Source organism: Palaemon carinicauda, chromosome 24 (assembly GCF_036898095.1).
Source record: "Palaemon carinicauda isolate YSFRI2023 chromosome 24, ASM3689809v2, whole genome shotgun sequence".
NCBI classification, from domain to species: Eukaryota; Metazoa; Arthropoda; class Malacostraca; order Decapoda; family Palaemonidae; genus Palaemon; species Palaemon carinicauda.
The window spans coordinates 2,877,967-2,892,466 of record NC_090748.1 but is presented as its reverse complement, the minus strand read 5'-3'; the positions used below and the strand labels follow the sequence as shown (position 1 = coordinate 2,892,466).

At 40.6% G+C, this 14,500-nt stretch overlaps 1 protein-coding gene across 2 annotated transcripts in view; it reads left to right on the top strand.

Annotated features, from left to right (window-relative positions):
• The window catches only part of LOC137618038 (guanine nucleotide-binding protein-like 1), an 83,552-nt gene extending 72,868 nt beyond the window's left edge, over nucleotides 1–10,684 (top strand). For both annotated transcript variants that reach the window (XM_068347958.1, XM_068347959.1), the window contains exons 8-10: nucleotides 1,217–1,370; nucleotides 2,680–2,826; nucleotides 10,292–10,684. In XM_068347958.1, coding sequence (XP_068204059.1) covers nucleotides 1,217–1,370; nucleotides 2,680–2,826; nucleotides 10,292–10,557 — 567 coding nt within the window. In that variant the 3' untranslated portion in view covers nucleotides 10,558–10,684. The remainder of the gene's footprint in view (nucleotides 1–1,216; nucleotides 1,371–2,679; nucleotides 2,827–10,291) is intronic.
• Nucleotides 10,685–14,500: the final 3,816 nt, after the last annotated feature.

Here is a 14,500-nt window from a genome sequence, read left to right as displayed (position 1 = left end):
CATTTCCATCTTTCACTGTCTTTTCAATTCTTGAGCCAGCCTTCCTTACTCTCTTCACTTCTTTCCAAAACTTCTTCTTATTCTATTCATATGAATGACCCAATCCCTGACCCCACCTCAGGTCAGCTGTTCTTAAAATATTTAATTTTTCCTTGTTTCCTTTCCTCACTGGGCTATTTTCCCTGTTGGAGCCACTGGGCTTATACCAGCTCCTTTTCCAGCTAGGGTTGTAGCTTAGCAAGTAATAATAATAATAATAGAAAGTTATTGGGTCCTTTTACTCACCAGCCAGTACTACATTAGATCCTCTCTCCGGTTACAGCTCATTTTTCTTTGCCTACACATATACTGATTAGTCTGGCCTATTCTTTCCACATTCTCCTCAGTCTTCATACAACTGACAACAATGAGATTATCAAACAATTCTTCTTCACTTAATAGGTTAACTACTGTAATGTAATTGTTCAGTGGCTACTATCCTCTTGGTAAGGGTAGAAGAGACTTTAGCTATGGTAAGCAGCTCTTCTAGAAGGACACTCCAAAATCAAACCATTGTTCTCTAGTCTTGGGTGGTGCCATAAGCCTCTGTACCATGGTCTTCCATTGTTTTGGGGTAGAGTTCTCTAGTGTTTATAGTTTATATATGAGATTTAATTAAATGTTGTTACTGTTCTTAAATTGTTTTATTTTAATTGCTTATTCTCTTGTAGTTTATTTATTTCCTTATTTCCTTTCCTCACTGGGATATTTTTCCCTGTTGGAGCCCTCACTGGGATATTATTCCCTGTTGGAGCCCTTGGGCTTAATACCCTGGTAGTTTGGCTAATAATAATAAACATGTAACTGACACTAGAGAAATTGCCCAGTAGGAGACAGCATCTCTTTTTACTAATAACATCAAATTTTAAATAAAATTTCATAAAGCCCTTTGATATATTTATGACAGCATTATTATTATTATGAGCATTGTTATTATTGTCTATATATGTCCTTTACCAAAGTTTTAAGGGTCCTCTTCATCATTTAAATGGTCTTGACGTTACTCTTGGTTCCACATTTTTCTTAAAAGAATCAGATTTTTCTAATCTAGCATAATGCATCTTACCTTTGTAAGATTTATGCACCAAGTAAGATTGTATCATAAAATATAATCAGTTTGAAATTTGTACATATCACTGATAATCAGAAAAGTATTTACTGTATTTGAAATTTTCAGGTCCTACTTGGAAGTTTTCCTGTGGCACAAGTCCGTGATCCCATCAGTGTGGTACAGTATATAGCATCCCGACTAGATATCCCAAAGATACTCAAGTTGCATCTTTCAAAGGATGATGTGGATTCAGAATGGACAAGTTATTTGATATGCGAAGGTTAGATGTTTATTATGTGTTAAAATTGCTCATTAAAAAGTTTTAGTTTTATCAATTTGAAATTCTTTGAGGATAGAGATATCTTTCACTGCACGGTATGTAGGTGTGGAAAATATCAATTAGTTCCCGTTTCTCCCCAGAATTTTTTATTCCTTCACATTAATCTCACTTCTAGTTATTTGTTTGTTGCTACCTTCATAGGAGTTTTATCATATGAAACCGAAACCAATAGGTTCCTTCCAAGCATAATAATAATAACTATATTGATAGGTTTTAGCTTAGCAATTCATGAGAGGTGACTCACGAAATGTGATAGTTGTTTGCCTAAATCGTTTGAGCTGTTCCTGGCCATCCATTTAAGATTTTCCAATATAAGTCTCACCTGGGAACTGAAGGGCTTGAACACTACATTTTTTATTTTGTCTCCAAAATTAGCCCGAGGGCAATATCTCTGACCTTGCCTGAACTTTCCCATCATTTTTATTTCAACTTTATCAATATGTCTCGCTTCTATTGAGCCCCATCAATTAAAATATTTAAAGCCACCTTAAAAATGGGATATTTAGCCGATTTATATTCTCCTTAAAGCTCAGGTAATTAATTTGAAATTGATTTTACTAGCCAATAAGGAGCTTGAACAGATCAAGTTATTAGTTTGGATCGTAATATCACTACACTCGCTAAAGTAGGCTCTCTTAAGCAACCTCGTTTTCCATTTGTGGATGGCGTTTCACATTGCATGATTCTTTTAGCTATTTATATGTTTTTGGGGATGTCCTTATTTTTCTACATTAACCCTCACTGAGACCCATTTAGGCGCTCAACTACTTGCATCATGCACATCATTTTGAATGCCAACAAATTACAGGGGTTTTGCAATTGAAAGGGGGATGTAACTTCACTGTTCATCTCTACTTTGCAGCATGAGTAAATTTCATTAAGTTCACTCAGGGTTTTTTTTTTTCAGGTTAAGAAATTAGTTTTTTTTTTCATGAAAATTGAAAGATCCATAAGAATTCTTTTCTTTAACCACTCATCTTGATTAAGGCAATACCATACAGTAGTTGCTTTCAGTCTTATACATACATATACCAAGGCACTTCCCCCAATTTTGGGGGTTCGCCGACATCAAACAAATGAAACAGAAAAGGAGGACCTCTCCTCTCTATGTTCCTCCCAGCCTGACATATATTCATTCTAAAATGCATATTTTTGTTATAGCCTATTTGATTACACTTGTTTGTAACCTGTTGTATGAAATTAAAATACACATTTCCTATTTTATAAAATAATTGGATTAATTTAACAGCTTGGGCAGAAAAACGTAATTATCGAACCAAATCTCGAGGTGTGGCAGATGTATCACGAGCAGCAAATGAAATTCTTCGATTTTGCCTTAATGGTCACAAGTCTCTTATCATGTACCAAAGGCCACCAGGATATTCAAAGGATAAAGGTTAGTAACCTTTGGTATATAATGTTAGAAATGAGAAAGATAGGTAAAATAAGAGGCATTAGAGTAACAAATAAAAGTTTTAATCAAATTATAGGTAGGAGTAATGGTAATGTTCTGAAAGGCTTTTTTGCCATCATGTATTGCTATACTCATTACTGTTCTTCCTTAAATGTTAAATTCTGTACCCAAATACAGTACCACATTTTACTAAAGTCTTGTAACTACTGTATTGTAGGATTCTGGGGTAAAGCTATAAGATTATTAAGAATAAGTTTTGTAAAATCTTTTGAAATAATTTCATTTTGAATTTTTATAAGATTATTATAAGATTGTAAATTTTTAAATATTTGAATTTTTTATCTACTAAAAGAGAATAAAAAAACAGAATTTTGACAATAATATTTATTTCTATAGTTACGTGATGGTTCATATTGCTTCTTCTCCAGGAGCTCAGTTTATAAACATTTACTCCTAAAATACATAAATAAGAATTTCTCTTTTTTTTTCTTTCGATAGATACATGCCTCTAGTAAGTTAATGAAAAGAAAGGCTATAATCTGAAAGTAATTTAAATGAGGCACATGGCCTCATATCAGGAATAAAAATGATACAATACATGCAAATATTATTTTATTAAATAGAAAGTTTAAATTATAATCTAAAAGTAAATTTTGCAGATTTCCTAATCTATGGGGATCTTCTTGACTTGAAATGAGCTTTTCATCCTCACTTTCTATCTGTAATAGGAATGTTAAGGGAAAATACATTAGTTATAAAATTTTGATAAAGTTTTTATGTTATTTTATATTGAATAATATTGAATATCTGGTATAGAATTTATTTCATAGAAAAATACACCAAAACTTATTTGTTCCTACATGAATACAAACCATTGTTCTATACATAGGAGAAGATAACAGCACAAGTTGGAGCTCTGCTATAAAAATTTTAACGAGGTGTTAACAATTGTACTGGTTGTTACCAATGTGAAGAGGGTAAGCAACCCCCCTCACTACAACTCCAGTTTGATTTCAGCTGTGGTTGAGAGCAGACATTTTCTTTCATGCTCTTGGCACTGGCTCAAAATTAAAAATTTTTCCCTTTTCTTTTACTGGTGTGTTTGGTCTGTGTGCATTGAGAAAGCACTTGTGGGTTTGTTCTGGCATGTGGCGTGGCAGGATGCTCATGTTCAAGCTGGAGAAGGATCCGCACCGACTTAACCCTGCGTGCACAGGACACTCCATACGACGAATGTCAGAAATGGCCATCCTCCCAGTGGGAGCATTATGGCAGGAGGAGAAAGAAGTCTAAAAGGGATTCTTTGCATGGAAGTTGAAGAAGTCCAGACTTTTCCCTCTTGCTCTTGCTACCCTCCCCCAGTCTCTTCATGGGATGATCGAGCAAGAGCAGTGGCCATTTAACCCTCGGGTCAGGAAGTTCTAACCATCTCCCCTAGTGAGAGTGCAAAACCTTCCTCCCTTTTGGAGTCTGTATCTTGAGGTGTCTTGCATCTCTTGTGGCCATCCTTGGGTCTTTCGGATCCACTATCAGTGGACCAGCTCTTGGAGATGTTAGTTTGTGCTCCTGCCAGGGTTGGCTCTGGCAATTTCCCTTTTAAAGCCTCCAGACCTTTGTCCTCAGGCAATCCTGGACCATCCAAGTACTGTATCTGTGGGTTAGTACTCAGGGAGAGTGTGTTCAAGGCAATGACAGGGATCTGAGCCCACTGACCCTTTGCGAGCATGAGAGGTTGTCCTCCCCTGGGTCTTTCTCCCCAGGTAGCTTGGAAGCGCTAGCACGATTCGTTCCCTGCATGCTCTAGGTTTTTGGAGCATAGCTCGTGGACGATAGCTCTCACAATCCTTCTGAGTACGTGTGTAGCGCAGCACACAACAGTGTGGTCTGCAGACCAGTGTATCACCCTGCACGCCACTCGGGTTTTGCAAGACTCTCCGAGTCTCCAGTATGTACAGATTTCGGTGTTAGCACGCCAAGTGCGACACCATCTCGCTCACCTGGCTAGGTTGAAAGAGCAGCGTGTTACTCTGCAAAACTCATCCACTTGTGCCTTGCTCACTCTCACAAACTCTTGAGCATACTATAACTGGCAAGGTAGCCTGCTTCGCGTGCATCTATGGTCGCTCAACCAGCACAACCCCCTTTAGCTTGCGCTCACCAATGATCAGCTGAGAATGTCTCGCCAATGAGGGTAGCGCACTCCTATAGCACAAGGCTCGCATTCCATTCTCGAGCTAACAGTGGTGACTCGCAAGACCTACGTGTTACAGGTTGCTCAAGACTGTGTCAACTCCTAGGGAGGTAACTGTGTCCTCTTAAACTTTTGAGGCTCCCAGCACCCCCTTGAGACAGAAGTTCAAGCCAAGGACTGCTGAACTCAACCCTTTATTCTTTTTTGGAGGACTTAGGGGTTTACCATATTTAGACAACTCAAGAGGCGCCATAAGCCGAAGACAGGTACCACCACTGCCAGGGACGTGGTTTCACCCACAGACCCATAGGTTATCGAAGTCTTTCAGAAAGATCTTATTTGTTGACTCTTTAAGGCTATTGCCTATTGAGTACATAGCGAGGGCAAGGACACCTTCCACCAAAGCCCATCCCAGTTCAACCTTACATAAGTGTCTGGAGACTAAGGGGGCAGAGGGGGGAACCCAGCATTCTCTTGTTTTGCTAATAAGGCTCAAGAAAGTAAGGACACAAACTCGCCTCTTGACGAACTGGGTTTCCAATCTATGATAAGACCTAGTTTTCAGAAGCAGTCAACGAATCTCCAAGGCCTCTCTCCCCTGTGGCAGTTTCCGTGGCAGTTCCCGATGTTGACGATGACCCACCTCAACTCCGGCTGGTTACAAATCTGACACTGGTAGGTGATCTCCCACCTCCAGGTAGCCCCAAGGCTTCAAACAGGCTGGAAAGCGAATCAGAGTCCACCTTTCTGCAAGTTCTAGCATGCATTACTTTTCAATGGTCTTAGTGAGGATCCAGGAGGGGAAGGATGCAACTACAGATGTTCTATGCTGTGCTCCTACAGCCAACAGACAGAGTTAACATGGTCAAAGTTTGCGGCGTGGTCTATTGCAAAGGTTGACTCAGATTTTTACATAAAAGAACTCCATTATGGCTGCGAGATCTTCAAAGCTTCTTTCGTGATGTAGAGCTATAGTGTTCTTGATGACTTTCCCTCTCTGCCCTTAAGACACTGCAGCATCGGCCTTGGCGTAAGGCTCTAGCTCTGAGAAGCTGGCAGCACAATCAGTTGTGTTTTCCACTGATGATGCCGTGAACAAGGAGAGGATGGCAAAGGATACTCTTCATGTCTCCTCCTGGGTGGACCACTGGTCAGGGACTGTTGACTATTTAGCCAACCCTGGAGAACTCTCAGACCCTGAGATTTTTAGAGTTCTGTATTGTAGATGCAAGTGCGATGGAGTTCTTAACTCATAATGCGGCGAACCAGTGGGCCAACTGGGACCTGATGAGGTGTGACGTTGTTCCCCGAGTTCCAGGGGCAGGTGCCAAGGAGGGAGATCCTTCATCTCTGGAACTCCTTGTTTCTTCTTGAGGACATTGAGGTAATGACCGAGAAGTGGAGGAAGGCGAGCCAAGACTGCCTCCTCTACCGAGCCGTTACACCCTGGCCTACCTTTTTGACACCTGCTTTGCTTAGAGCACCTCCAGTTGTAAGACAAGCCCATAAAGAATTCAAGTAAGGTCCAAGGCAGTCTAACACCAAGAAGAGTAACCCCCCAGAGGCTGCCCTTTCAGGGAAAGATAGCTAAAGGCTAAGGAGGAGAAGTCTGGTAGACGTGGACAATGTACTACCATGGGGGGTATGACTGAAGCTCAGGTGGCAGTGCCACACTGGCCAAACTTGTACGCAGTCAAGTGACCTCCTAAAGTTATGTCATCCCGTTCATCAGTTCTCCTACTCCCCTGATTTTTCCCCTAACAAGATCATTGTGCTTCACGAAGGAGTCAGCGAAGTACGAAGCCCTTCAGACAGAAGTTTAGACACTTAGAGAAGAGCGGAAGTCTAGACCCTGTTAGAGAAGGGCAGTCTCAAAGAGACTTTTAAAATTGACTATTTCTTGTAGAGAAGGCATCTTGGAGACTGGAGACCAGTCACCGACTAATCGGATTTGAATTTGTTCTGCAGACTTCTTTCCAATTGGAGACCACAGCCACAGTCAGTAAGACCAAAAGACTTCATGATTACATAGGATCTAATAGATGCCTACTTCTAGAGCCCTGTCCATCCATCGTCAAGGAAGTACCTCTGCTTTGTTATCCACTATAGGGTATTCTATTTCAGAGTGCTGTGCTTGGTCTTTCAACAGCCCCTCAAGTGTTCATGAGACATTGTTATCTAGACTAATTCTAGCAGACATGGAGGAGACCCTTTTCCTTCACCAAGACAGACTTCTTCAGTTTTCCCTTGATCTGGAGATTGTGGTCATTATATCTTATCGCGCTACTGTCGAACCCACAGGAGGGCATTGTTTGCCTCTCTGAGGTCTTGATTTGAGCAATGAGGGCCCATTGGGCACTCTACTAGGATGTGTTCCATTGTTTGTGGTGATACCCCACATGGGCATTCAGGGTTGGTGGCTATACCCCACATGGGCATTCAGGGTTGGTGGCTAATCCCCATTTGTGGCGGTTATCTCCAGTTTTGCCCACTTTTACCCTTGCTCTGTATAGGGTTACTCAGTCCTTCCTGGTGAGGGTTGTTCCGCTGGGTAGGACTTTGTTTGGACTGGGATGAAAATCGGTTACTTTCCTGCCACTTCTCGAGCCTGTGAGCAGCTGCCCGGATTGGTTCTAGTTCATCCAATGTTGCAAAGCTTTTGCGAGATTTAAATTTTTGCCTTGCTTCCTGATGATTGTGGAGTGGGTGCCTAGGGTCATTAATTTTTTTTTCTTTTCAGTTTTTCCCAGTGTTTCTCATCGCATATGGGGTGGTGGGATACCAGCTATTTTATGTAAAGATGGTAAGGGTGTTGATTTTAGGGTATCAGTAATAATCCAAAAGGACTTATTTAGCTTTAGGTCTACCTTATGCACATGGCATCATCTTGCCCACACTAATGCACTGTACTCCTGAGTAGAGTAACAGTTTGTGTGCGACTTTGCTGAGGAGATTGTTCCCAGTTGCTACTTTATGGGTGACACCTAAGTAGACTGAGTAGGGGTGATTTTCCAGTTCTTTTTCATTCCATTTGATCTTTAGCTTTCTGTTTGTCTGGTGATTGTTCAGGTGGAAGGCACAAACCTGTTATATTTGGATTGGCATTGAGGTGCCACTCTTTGTAGTAGGAGAGGGTAGTTAGGCGTTTGGTAGTCTTTCTTTGATGGTGTTGAAGGAGTCTGATTGTGCAGAAATGCACAGGTCGTCTGCATATATGTACCTGCAGTTATTCTGGTACCCCAAATAAAACTTAGTATACCTAGGAATGCAAATAAGATACCTTAATATCTCAGTGCAGGACAGAATTGCAAGATTCAAGGAAGGTCTGGATGTGCAGCCTTGGTTAGTGCTCGAAAGAATGTGGAGCATGGCTTGGTACTCACAAGTGTGGCTTGGCACTTAAAAGAATGTGTAATGATGTTTGGATGGACATTGGAGAATGGCTCGGTGCTCAGAAGCAGGTGGGTGGCTTGCATCATGTACTGATCTCACACAAGCCTCAACGAACCTCCCTCTCGCGCAAGCATGTGGTTTGGTTAAACTTGTATTGTCGCTTTGCGCAGCTCAGCACTGTCAATGGTAAAAGGCAAATGGTCCTTCAAAATTTTGGAACAGAGGACGAAAAATTCACAATTTGACAGTATTGGTAATTGGTCCTGGGAGGGACTGTTCATCTGCTACCGGTATGAAAGCAGCAATTGCCTTACCAAATTGTCTCTCCCCAGTATAGGATGAGGACAGCTTCAAACAGAAGCGTACCTTTTACATTCATTGTCCTACGGTGCTGGTGTTCAGTCCTGATAGAACTGTTCACCTGCCACCAGTGAAAACTGTCACTTCATGCTCACTTTCTGATGACCGACCCCGAAGGTACCAGTTGGTGTTTTAGGCTCTGTAACTGCTCAGCCGGGTAGCGATTGAAACTATCCTTGGCCTATCATATGGTGCTTGGGATTGGTTCGCGTACGACTGCTCCTCTGCACCAGGTGAAAAGTACTGTAGCTGTCACATCAGACTATTCGGTAACCGACCCCAAAAGCACCAGTTGGCAAGTGAGTTTAGTATGGACTTCAGGACTAATGGTGAAGAACAATCCTCCATGTCACAATAGTGATGGGAAAATTGGCCTACAGTGCTGGTATTTGGTCCAGGAGAACCGTTCTCCTGCATCCAGCAAAACAGTGGTAACTGGCACACTAGGCTCTCACACCACTTCACCATGACCCAAAGTACCAGTTAGCGGATTTTAGCGCGAGGCCTTCCCACGCAATCGTTCTTCATTTTTTCTTCTCAAGGAAAAGTGTCAGACAAGGAGACTAGGAGGCGGAATGGGTAGGTAGAGGAGGAATAAAGAGACCAAAATCCCTCTACTTCCCCTTGCCAACTGCCCTTCCTTGCTGCAACAGAGGAATTATTGTTTGGGTGACCAAAAAGAACTGCTCTCCCTTAAAGGAAACCAAAAAGAGGTTCCTTTACCACAGCACAAACCATGAAACATTTTGTCATTTTGTAACAATTGGAGCACTGGAAACACACACGGACTCTGGCACCACATTTCACTGCACTTCTCATGTTGGAGGGTCTAAGAGTGTGGCGACTTGTGATGTTCATTTTCAGGCACACCAGTATAGGCAACACTGTTCTTAGAGAGTAACTCTTCTTAGGGAAAGGCTATTACCATGAAACAATCAGAGTGGAGTTCATCGTCTTATTGGTTGGAAGAGCAAATGACTCTCAAGGGGGTTGGAGGAGTGCTTACAGTAAGCCCCACAAAAATTAGACAACATATGGAGATTAAAGAAATAAACCCTTTCTACCACATGTCTCGAGGCCCATCAGGTGAGTAAAAGATACAATAGTGCATCCAAACTGGTTATGGCTGAAATTGGTCAGAGAGGTGGGCAGGGATTCCCTCTCATCTCGCATGTCTGTAACAAATTACCTTGTCAACAATTCAATGACCGTGCTCTGAAGTTGGCATCTATTTAGAGGATGAAAAGTTTGTATTCGTTTAAGAACAAATGTTTTTATGTTGTTAACTTTAATTTTAAATTGTAACCTTGTTTAGTAATATATGTGCAAGAGAAGCAGTGTTAGTCTTTTATCATGAGTAAGTTTTTGTACAAATAGATTAAATCAAGTTACTTTCAGATATTGCCTGTTGAATTTGGTTATTAGGTGCTGAAATCAGATGTTAACTAATTCACTTGAATGTAACAAAATGGTGTAAGGTTAAAATTATTTTCTTTTTTCAAGGAAAATTTGAGTCGGACTCAGAGATAAAAAGGATAAAACTGATTCAAGGAACCTATGATGATGCACAAGGAGAAGGAACCTATTATGATCCACAAGGAGAACTTAGTCAAGATGAAGATGACGACATTGAGGAAGAAGATCCAGTAAGTGACAAGGATATTGAAGAGGAAGATGGAAAAGAAGAGGAAAATGAAGATGATATCCCTAGTTCTACTTCAGGAACAGCTATGCAAAATAAGTTTGCCCTGTTAACTGATGAAAATTAAAAGAGGGAAAAATAATGTTTAAATTTCTATTCAAATGCTGCAATGTATTTATTCACCTTATTTTTCAATATTCCTATACAATATACCAAAAGAAATATATAAAAGAATAAATTACTTTTCTTGTTCACTGCATATTTCACTTAGCATTTATTAATCCTTAACTTACAAACAATTTGATAGAAAAAAAATAATAAGCTTGCTCATTTATATCTTCTAATAACACAGTAATTATTTTGATGGAATATTTTGATATTACTTTTCACTTAGAATATTTCCATTCATTTGTTGTCTTGAAAAAACAGAGCTTGCAAAATGAATGATTTATCATTTAACCTTCACATTGTCAATTCAAAGTGGCCTAACCAGACAACCAAGTTACATTTTTGGATCCATAGCCTGTCCCAAAGTATTCATTTTTAATATGAGAAGAAAATTGTAGAAATAGTCATAGAAGTTTCTGAGAAGGGCTAAAATGAAACTTTAAGAAAAAGGTAGCTGGGAGAAGATGGGATGCTGTAAAAATATAAACTCATCAGAGTTAAGTGTAAGGCAAACAAATTTCTTTAAGATTACATGGCGCTGTGGCCACGATCGAGCTCTGCAACTTTGCAGTCCAGTCAGGAATATAATTTGCGATGACTTTTGAACTCTTGCAATATGCATACAAATACAATACTATTTATGCCAGAGATGTACTGTGAGAAGTCTTCTAGTAGCAAGAGTGTAATATCAACGGGAACTTTCATGCTTACCCAAGAATAGGCTGTTCTTAGTAAAATAATCTCTCTAAACAAACTTTTAGCAAATAAAGAATAATGCATCTGTATCTCTGAAGTGCCATGTGAATTACAGTACACCTGCATACCCTAGTTCTTCCACTTTTCAGTCACCTCTGCTGCTTTGTTGATCACAGAACTTTGCTTTGACTTTGGATTACTCAAGTCCTTTATCGCTTTTACACTAATATGACAATTTTAAAAGTAATTTGTATTTTTCCTAACTATATAATTCTGTAGTTCTTTATAAAGAGGAACTTGGTGTAACTGGGTGTTCACAGCCATAAAAAACCTAAGCAAGGTGGCATCTCAATCCCTCCGGTTGGGCGGGAGGGAGTAGCTGGAGAGGCTCCCACTCAGCCTAGCACACTTGCACTCAACCTCCACCAATTTTGATTGCTGTATGACTTACTGGAAGGTGATGGCAAGATAGGAATGTGTAATGAATTTCAGGTTTATATAGATAGGTAAAGTACAAATTACTTTCAAATATGTCATTTGCTCCGACACGAATACAAACCCTTGTTATTTACAGTACAACCTTTTCACAGAGGTGAGAGTGAAGAGGAAGTCTGTCTTGAGGATAAGGACTCAGTATGAAGCTCTATATAACTATTCATAGGAAGCATTCTTCAGAGCACGAAGGACCTTAACCACATTCCAAGGAGGAGGTCTCGCCTCTGGCCGAGGACAAGACAACTCAAAGTACCGTATGAACAAAGATAATTCTGCCGAAGAGGAAATAAGAGCCCCCTTCACTCTAGTTATAGCTCAAGGCCTTTTAATGCTGAGACGAGACAGCATAGTTTTGCCTCTCAAGAGATGCAATTAAAACTCAGCAATTGATGGGAATAGTGGCTCCGACAGGACTGACACCAACCACAAGATGGTGATAGAGGCCTTCCCAAGGTACTTCTATGCATCTTTTCACCACAGGTCACAAAAAGCCTCTCTGAGTGAGATGCTGGATGTGAAGTGACAGCTGCTCTGTGATATATCTTACCCTGAGGACAAAGAAGTTCGTGTGAGGAGGGCAACTCCCTTGGAATTCCCGACAGCAGCAATACAAGATTCGAATACCACTGCGTGTTGCGCCGTAGTTAGGTTGGATGAGGATTCACTTTGTTGAGGAGCCTTAGGATCAGACAAATTGGGAGAAATCATATAATCATCCATGTCATCCAATGGATGTTGGAAAGCATCTTGAAACATTGCCTGTAGGTCTGGAACTGGCGAGCAGTACACTGAAAGTTTGTGGTTTAGGAATGTTGCAAACAGGTCTATTAGATTTGCCACTACACAGTCATGTTGTCGCTCATCTACACTACTGGTGGCCTGAAAGGAACTGTCGAAGAGCAAAGAAGGTTGCCCTCAACTCTAGGAGGTTTAAGTGGTACTGCCAGTCTGACTAGAACCATAGTCCGGAGGCCACGTGATGTAACAGGCGAGTGCCCCACCCCTCTTTTGATGCATTCATGAAGATCAACTTGGTAGGGGAGAGAAAGATCTACCTCTCTCAGAAGGGCTCTAACAGGGAAAATAGCCTAGTGAGGAAAGGCAATAAACAATTTATATGACAAGTAATGAACAATTGAAATATATTATTTTAACAGTAACAACATTAAAATAAATCTTTCATATATAACTATAAAAACTTACCCAAGACAAGACCATGGTACAGAGGCTGTGGCACTACCCAAGACTAGAGAACAATGGTTTGATTACAGTGTCCTCCTAAAAGAGATGCTTCACATAGCTAAAGAGTCTCTTCCACCCTTACCAAGAGGAAAGTAGCCACTGGACAATTACAGTGCAGTAGTTAACCCTTTGAACAAAGAAGAGTTGTTAGGTCTGTGAGGACAGAAGAGAATGTGGAAAGAATATGTATTCAATGTATGTGTAGGCAAAGAAAAATGGGCCGTAACCAGAAAGAGGGATACTACTCTATGTAGTAATGTCTGGCCAGTCAAAGGACCAAATAACTCTAGCGGTAATATCTCAACGGGCATGGGCATTCTAACGAAGCCAAATGGCCCAGCAGGCACTGCAATAGGTGTGTTGTGGTATGATGTATTACTCCTGCAATGGAAAAACTCCCTAATAATGTGTCTATTATCATGGCTAGACATACCACGTTCTGTATGGGGGCTAAGGATGACTTCTTTAGTTTACCATGATTCCCACATCGCGGCAAAATTCAACAAGTATGGCTCGGTGTCGGAGAAGGGTCTCCACTGAGTCCATCAGAACCATCCAACTGTCTAGATAGCAAAGCAGATAGAATGCTGTTTGCATGAGCCCAAGATGAGACCAGAGTGAACACAGAAAATATTGTCATCAAATCAAAACACAGCACTCAAAACTGGTATACTGTACCTTTCCATGAGATACAAATCTTAGGTACTTCCTTGAGGATGAATGGATCAGGATCTGGAAGTACACATCTTTCAGATCTAACATGATCATGATGTCTTTCAGTCTGACAGCCTGTTTGACTATTGCTCTAGTCTCCACCTTGAACAGAGTTTGGAGAACAAACTCATCTAAGGCTGAGAGATCTATGACTGGTATCTAGCCTCCAAATACCTTTTCTACAAGAGAATGCAACTGAACATCTTTATCTGATAAAGAACTAAGAGAAACTTACAATATGAAAGGCATCCACAAGAGAAAAACAAGGATGCATAAGTGTTTTTACTTTAGCAAGAGGAAGGCTATAAGGATTCAGACTACCAACCCTATCCTCTGTTTTGCAATCTACATACCTACCAGGGCTATAGGAATGCTAAAATGCCAGGGTTTAGCGGGAGAAGCATATAAAGGAAATAGAGGTTCCATGAGAGGATATGGACTGTGTAAGGCGTAACTAACATTCAGAAGCCTTACTGAATGAAACACTTTGACCTCTAGAACTGACAATGGAAGTCATGTTAGAGTAAACAACCGGGCAGGTAAGTCAGACTCGCTGGCTTTCTGATATTAAAAAAGGAAATTTAATACGTAAAAAGCTTTTAAGGCTTATTCCTGTACTGTACTAACAAAGCATGGCAGGCTAGTTATTAGGCATGTCATTTTGTCATCATCTATGCAATAAACAACTACCTAGTTTTTGCTGATTTCCTCTTGAACTAAAAATCAGTTCCATTAGCACTCTAACTTGAAACATA